This window comes from Sinocyclocheilus anshuiensis, unplaced genomic scaffold, assembly GCF_001515605.1.
Source record: "Sinocyclocheilus anshuiensis isolate Anshui unplaced genomic scaffold, SAMN03320099.WGS_v1.1 scaffold2542, whole genome shotgun sequence".
Classification (NCBI taxonomy): Eukaryota; Metazoa; Chordata; class Actinopteri; order Cypriniformes; family Cyprinidae; genus Sinocyclocheilus; species Sinocyclocheilus anshuiensis.
In genome coordinates, this window is record NW_015549697.1 from 56,364 (window position 1) to 64,520 (window position 8,157).

Sequence of the window (8,157 nt, forward strand, 5' to 3'; positions counted from 1 at the left end):
TAGGTTTAAGGGTGGGTTAAGGTGTAAGGGATGGGTCAACAGTGTAATTATAAATGTAATTACAGAATTTAATTACAGATGCAATTACATGCAGGCATTTTTAAAAATACAAGTACAATGTAAAAACATGTATGTTGTAGTAAATCAGCTCAAAAGGGAAATATTTATGACTAATTATAACTGGTTATGATTAATAATAAATATTAAGATTAGATCTTCGAATTAACTGTAGCAGAATCAATATTACCACTAAACTATAATAGAGTAAAAGGTCTTTACGTGTGTGTGTTTGTGTGTGTGTGTGTTAGTTTGCTTGGTCAGCCAGGCCCATCGGTGCCTGGCCCCGGGGGTCATTTACGTCTCTTTGGAATGTGTTTGAAATTCAATGGTCAGACGAGAGTGGTGAAACTGTTTAGCATCTCCTTGATAGTGGGGGGGAACCATTGGCCATTTAGCACCCATATAAGTGTAAAGTCTGTGACCAGGACTGTAATTTATATGCAAATGTCAAAAGCTAAAAGGGTCTCTTAAGCCATAAAACCCCAAAGATCATGCATGATGCTACGCAGACGCTACAATGTACATAATAAGTGCATTGTATCAAATTATTAATTTAAATGTAAGTACATAGTAGTTAAGGTCACCTGTTATCCAAAGCAACTTATTGGAATAATTCAACATTATGCATGCTTACTATTGTACTTGCTAAGTATGTACACCTATCAAGTGCATATACCTGGTTGCCATTATAGGTCCAGGAGCCAAAGGTAAGGTTGCATTCCTGACTATCAAAGGGGAAATAAGAGACGTCCACCTTACAGGAACTCTTAGTGATGGCAGGGGAGTCCCAAGTGATCTCACCATTATACCTCAACACCACATTCGTGTCTGGGGGTCCTGAAGAGTCCTCCTCGTCCGCACTGAGTGAAAAACAAATATGGACGTCAATAATTCAGTCTTATATGTATTCATGAATCAAATTTGAGTCTGTTGTCTATATTAGTTAAGAATGAATGAATGTTTACATTCTCATATTATGTCATATTTAAATTAACAAATTTGTATGTTTCCCTGTTTTATGCAAGATAATGTGTGTATGTGACATGTATTTACTTGTTATACAGAACGATGTCTGGTCTCCAAACAAGATTGCTGGGTATTCGAATGACCTCAAGTCCATCATACTCATCTTTATCCCAATGCAGATAAGCATCATGCCAGATCTGACGCACCCAAAGGTATGTGGTCAACACCTGGTTCCTTTCATCCTAGCACAAAGCAAAAGCAACTTTAATTTACAAACCTGCACATCATTTTTTATTTATTTAGGCTCTGTATATATGAATTAATCAGTTATTTGATTTGTGAATAACCACCTAAATCTTGGTCTATTTATCATACATAGTGATCACAGAAGACATAACTAGAGTTGTATGGATTTCTTTTGCACCACCTTATGTCCTTTTGGAGCTTGAAACCTTATGTGCTTACTGTGAACATGTTCAAATGTGATAAGGTTAGATATCTATTTGTCTTTGAGGTAACAGTATGGGTTACATGGTATGTTAAGACCAAGTATTCAGTCACACAGGGTCTTGCACTGCAAGATAAAACCCTGTTGTTGTACATGGAACACTTTCTCACAACAATGAAGAATGGAAGGAAAGAAAGTCTGAACCCTAAGGTTGCACTTAATGCCTTCTACATATCACATCTCATTGGTTAAAAGTACTCTTCAGGTTCAGTAAATTAATATTTGATTGAGTTTTATCAGGGCGGAAATTCAGTGCTTCTTGAATGAGAAATTCATTGTCTCTTTCTGGAACACACATAACAATGACCACCAGTGTCTTATATAACCATCATCCACAGACAGACAGAGACACAAACACTGAATGTAAAACCATACAATTACATCTGAATTAGAGCATTTAAATAGGTTGTTCACCCAAAAATGACATTTCTGTCATCATATACACTAATTTGCAGTATTTTGTGCAAACAGGTGTTATTGCTTCCATTGAAGCACAAGATGTACAAGATTAAACCATTCTGAAATCATGCTGGATAACAATTTTTCAGAAACTTGTAGAGTTTATTCAGCACTTCAGTTTGAAGCCATATAGTAAGATATTCTGAAGTTTATATTAATTTGTTAATTAAATGTTTCACTCAGTTTGCTATACTCATAATGTGTGTGTGTGTGTGTGTGTGTGTGTGTGTGTGTGTGTGTGCATATATATATATATATATATGTAAAAGGCAAAACTTTTATAACACGTAAATAAATAAATAACCTACTGGAGAAAAAAAAACTACACATCTTATTATCCAACACTTTTGTAGTTTACTTGATCACACATACTGTTGCACTAAATAAACACTTTGAAGTGAGGATAAAACATGATCCACAGTGGCACACTTGCTAGAAACTATTATACATTAGTCACGCAGCTCACACTATACATACACGCATATAACGTTTACATTGTCACAGGATACAGAGAGTTGATGAGAAGATACACACATTAAACATTTGATAAGTACTGACACCTAGAGTTATCCATAATAATTGCAACAATAGTGAAGACCACATCTATTAATCCAGTGGGGCCAGTTTTGGCTGGTTGGTAATTCTGTAACTGCATAATTATTTGGACAAAAATCATTTTTCCCCACTGTTGACCATTCCAGTGTAGCTGTATGATCTTATTAAATTAATTAATTGTTTACATATAAGTTGCTTTGGTGGTTCTCCACTTGACGTCCAAAGTAAAATCTGTGTGCTAAAGCAAAAGCTTTTCAAGAGTAAAACATGCTTTGAAATTGGCTAGGCACCATTAGCTAATTTTCTGTCACTACATCGTTAACTGTTGTTATTTAAGTACTTAGTCTGCATAAGTATGAATTTGAGCTAGGCATGTATTTTCAGAGGTTAAAAGTTTGGGGCAATTGTGCAATCTTTGCGGTTTCAGCATTAAGTTGCCAAAGTATGATCAGAACATACACACGCCATGCCACATCAAGGCCAGTTGGACAGGGTGTGGGTGTTTTGCTGGTGCGATATACAGTATGCCTTGATCTCCGAACCAACGGAAATGATTTCAAACCCACTGTTTCTGTAGTAGGTCTGATGCATGTAGCTGTAAACTCATTCTGTTCTATTATTAATTAAAATTGTAAAGAGGTACAATAGGTGCAGGATTTAATGTCAATATTCCATAGACGTGTGTGTGTGTGTGTGTGTGTGTGTGTGTGTTTAGTGCTCACCAGCCATGCCACATCAAGGCCAGTCGGACAGCGTGTGGGTGTTTTGCTGGTGAGATATACTGTATGCCTTGATCTCGTGATTTCAAACCCACTGTTTCTGCAGTAGCTCTGATGCATGTAGCTGTAACCTCATTCTGTTCTATCATTCAGTAAAAGCATGAGGTAAAATAGGTGCAATGTTCCGTAGTCGTGTGTGTTTAGTGCTCACCATATCTTTGATTTGTGAGAGTGTGATCTGTAGAGTGACGTTAAGGGCTTTGTCTGTGTCCTCCACAGGCCGTAATGCATTAGAATAGTTCTCCATTAGGTCATTCAGCAGTTTTTGAGCAAAACGACCCTGAGCAGAGAAAACAACTAGAGAGGACATTATTTAGTTGTTTTCATTAAAAATGTTGAGACATATAGCATAAAAAATAATGCATTTGTTGAAATTTAACAAATCATTGCAATATTTCCTCAGGTATAGTAGTTTTGTGAAACTATGACTACCATAGTGATTTTTGTAAGGCACCAATAAAGAGTAACAAAAATAGTAAAACACATTTTGTTTTAGACATGTAGTATGATAACACCACAATTCTTTAGTATACTGACATAAATGCCATGAATACAAATGGTAATCATCACCACAGTATATATATATATATATATATATATATATATAGGCACGTGCACACATAGACATCAAAGAGGGCTTGAGCACCTGCCCTTTTTCTTCCTGGAGAGAAAGTTTTTTTTATATATATATATATAAATGAATATATGTGTATGTTTCTGTTTGCGCACAGCTTTCCCTGTCAAACAAATAAAAAATCAAAATATCAGGTCGGGTCGGGAAATGTTGAGAGACTCGAGTTCTGATGCCTTTCTCCCCTCCGCGCGCGCAGCACAGCAGTGTAGCGCACATTGATCGGCACACGCGCATCACAGATAGGCAGAGAGCCACAGAAGTGAAGCCCTCCCTCCCTTTCCAGCTGTGTTTGTCTTGCTGTGGAGGTGAATGGTGATGAACAAAGACTAAGCTACCTGTGCCCCAAATTTACAGCTAATTATGCAAAAGGCAAATATAGTTAATATGTCTTGCTACCTAGCTACCATTTAAGTTAGCTAAAGTTTAGCTAGGGCAATAAGAAGTCTAGGTTAGACCAGTGCACATTCTTTCACTGCATGATTCAGTTTATTAAAATGCATTTAGAATGATCACAAAATTCAAGATGGGGGCAGAAATGTATATATTTATATCATTTCATATAGTTAATCAGTATCACGCGAAGACTGACATTTTTTTTCCACCAAAAAGCAGCATGATTACAAATGTGACATGGATTTTATACAGTAGTTCAATAAACAAGAATTTTATATTAAGACATTTACATTTTAGACACAATATTGACTGTTTTTGCTCTATTTCGCCAACAAATATAATTCCAATTTGCGTCTCTGAGCAACATGACACTGTTTTGTTCCTGAATGAATCAGCCGTTTAAATGATTCGGTTCAGTCGCAATGACTGACTTATTAACAGTGACTTGCTGCCACCTACTGGCGGTTTTAATTTCACATTTAAAGTATCTTTTAATTTTTTTTATATAATTTCAGATATCAGTATTCAACGTTTTACGTTTAAAATATCAAAACAGTATTAATGCATTTGTAATTGCAGAGTGAACAGAGTGTAAATGCATCTAAATTCCCCTTCAAATGCTGCTTCTGTGTTTTCTCTGCATTGCAAAGATTAATTTTGTCAATACTGATTTAATTTGCTTGGTAACAGCCCAAATGACTTATTATTCTAATTGACTGATTCAGTTTAAGAATTTGACTGAAAAGATGATGCACACTTTTAGAAAAAAAAGGGCTTTATAAAGGTAAAACTGCCCATAAAAGGTAAAACATCAATTTAAACTTACTGGAAAAGATTAATTTCTATCACTGATGTGAACTGATCACCACACAGAATATGCAGAATATCAAATATTTTAGGAGTCAGCTGTCCATGGTAGCCCTTAAGATATCAACACAATAACACACTCAGCAAAATAACGTCTAAGTATCATTATCGATAAAATCCCAGAAAATATTGATACATTTTTTGTCAATATCACACACCCCTAATATATTTAACGTTTTGTTTAGAAAAAAAATTAAATAAATATGAGAAGTGCCCTTTTTTCAACTTGAGCCCATGCCCCTCAAAATGTCTGTGCACGTCCCTGTATATATATATATATATATATATATATATATATATATATATCCATCACTGCTGTGAACTGATCACCACAGAATATGCAGAATATCAAAAACTTTAAGAGTCAGCTGTCCACAGTAGTCCTTATGATATCAGCACAATAACACACTCAGCAAAATATCGTCTAATTATCGTTATCGATAAGATCACAGAAAATATTGAGATATATATTTTTTGTCAATATCGCACACCCCTAATATATTTAATGTTTTATTTAGAAAAAAAATTAAATAAATATGAGAAGTGCCCTTTTTTCAACTTGAGCCCATGCCCCTCAAAATGTCTGTGCACGTCCCTGTATATATATATATATATATATATAGTGTATAGATAAATAGCAAATATATAATAGTACATACATACACATATTTAAAACAAGAAATACTATTTGTTAATGAGGTATGAAAATTAGTTCAAAATATTTACTCTGAAAATCTATTGTTATCTGAAACAATATTGCTTATCAGAGAAATTAATCTTGTTTTAAGAATGTTCAGTTATCTTCTACTGAAAAACGAGACAAAATACTGATTAGAAAAATGATTTATCTTTTGTCAGTATCAGCATTAAAAAGAGCATGGACTTACCATGTAGCAACATGCTAATGTGAACCACAAGAAATATGATCTTCATTTTTCAGAAGAATGGCAAAAAATAAAATAAAATCTGCCCGTTATTATTTGCTGTTGCTTCTCATTTACCATCCATGGTCATATGTTATTTCCTGCAGAGGAGGACAGAGCGATTGCAAAAAGTCCCATAGCGGTCTGAACGTTGAGAGTGGTGGTGTGCCAGGTACAACACTGAAGGCCTGAATGTCATTCTTACTGTTTCTCTGGAACAAGAGCCGAGGTATCACATAGCATGCACACTAACACACGTACACACACTTCTTTTCACTGTGGAGATACTTATGCAAGAAGAATGTGTGATTATATTATTGGAGATCTTCTGTTCTTTCCAAAAACATCTTATGTGTTCTTTTGCAGCCTTGTGAAGGATTTCATTTCAGTCCATTGCGACTGTGTGTGATTGAATGTGTTTGTTCTGTCCGTCACAGTGAGAGTTGATCTGACAAGAGTGTAGTGCAGACAGGTCATGTGGTTTGGGTGTTACACACAATGAATTTTAAAGGAAGAGAGGTCTGTCTCTGACACATGCACACACTGAATTTCAAGACAGCAGAGATGAACAGGTAGCGTGTTACATGGTATAAATTCTAGACATTTCTTTTGCAGACATGGAAATTAAAAATATCATTTTTAACCACCTTTTCTTTGCATCTGTGTCACATATCAACTTTCTATCTCATTAAAGAGTGAGAACAATATTGTTCCCTGTATTAGTTTACTGGTGGGGTATATTCTTTTTTCAATGGCTGAAGCGCAGAAATGAAAAGTACATGCAAAACTAATACTACAGTGCCACATTTGTTCAGACTAACATTGTTAATAGTGCACTAATTTTTTATATTTTACATGAGATAGAACAGGCTATAAAACAATGAAAATGTATGTATCAAATAATTATTTGAGTTAAATCAGGTAAACAAATCCATTTGTATTTTCCCAACAAAAAAAATTCCATGCTTGTTACTAAATATGGGTCAAAACCATTACAAAACAAAAAATAAAGTGTCTTATATATGCATGTCAAAATGTTAAATAATGACACAACTAGCATTCAAATCTGATCTTCAAGGTCATAGATAATAATACAAATATTAATATAAAAGCTTTAAATTGTAAAAATCACAGATACATTCTTTGCAATTAATTTGACAGATTGCATCAACATATTGTGACTGTGTAGTCAGAACATTTTCTAAATTAACTACTCTCTCTCTCTCTCTCTCTCTCTCTATCACTGTATATTTGAAAATTCCATTTGAAAAACTTGGGATATGTTTTGTCACGTGTAAAATATCAGTGAGTTATAATTTAAGTACCATTTTACAAGTAACTTAAGTAACAGATTTCTAAGCACCTTTGGGGAGCTGTTTGTAACTGAATCTCTTTAGATTGTCAGACAGCCCCCTCATATTTCCCAGCGCCTACACAGGAATACAAGCACATACACACACAATGACTGTAGGGTCTGAAATGATGACAGGAACAAGACAGGAAGTGGTTTTTCTCGAGGCGTCTTTCTATCTTTCTCTTTCTTTCTCAGGCGTAGGAGAGTTTCATATCCTGTAGTGCACTTCGACATATTATGCTGCAGAACTACATTTCCCATAATGCTCCAGTACAGACAATCATTCTCAGGGATGATTAAATTGCCTAGATTTCACTAAAGAAACAGTATGAAGTAATTATCTTTTTTTCTTCCATTGTTCTCTCTTACCTGTTCATGTTACACTGCAGCAGATCATGTAAGTGTAGAAAAAAAAATGACACAATAAAATGACATAATGACTCAAAATGACTCAGAATGTGTATTCTCTTTGTGTTTTCTGAAATTAGGGTGATTGTCAGTATCATTTTCAGGGGTATCTTCCCTGTCCTACACACTCCTTCCTCTCTGACTCACTACTGGCCAGACAACGCAAAGTGTGGAAAATCCTAAAGGTTTAAGTGATGATTTTTAATATCTCTGCCTATTACCAATGTTTTTTTTGTTTGTTTTTTAGCAGC

The 8,157-nt window shown here is 34.9% G+C and overlaps 1 protein-coding gene across 1 annotated transcript in view; it reads right to left on the reverse strand.

The window, feature by feature from the left end:
* LOC107660492 (neuronal acetylcholine receptor subunit alpha-9-like) overlaps positions 1 to 6,154 on the reverse strand; it is a 28,392-nt gene extending 22,238 nt beyond the window's left edge. Inside the window, exons 1-4 of the mRNA XM_016449811.1 lie at positions 6,109 to 6,154; positions 3,479 to 3,624; positions 1,114 to 1,268; positions 737 to 920 (exon numbers count right to left, since the gene is read on the reverse strand). Of these exons, the coding sequence (XP_016305297.1) occupies positions 737 to 920; positions 1,114 to 1,268; positions 3,479 to 3,624; positions 6,109 to 6,154 (531 nt within the window). The remainder of the gene's footprint in view (positions 1 to 736; positions 921 to 1,113; positions 1,269 to 3,478; positions 3,625 to 6,108) is intronic.
* Between the last annotated feature and the right edge of the window lie 2,003 nt (positions 6,155 to 8,157).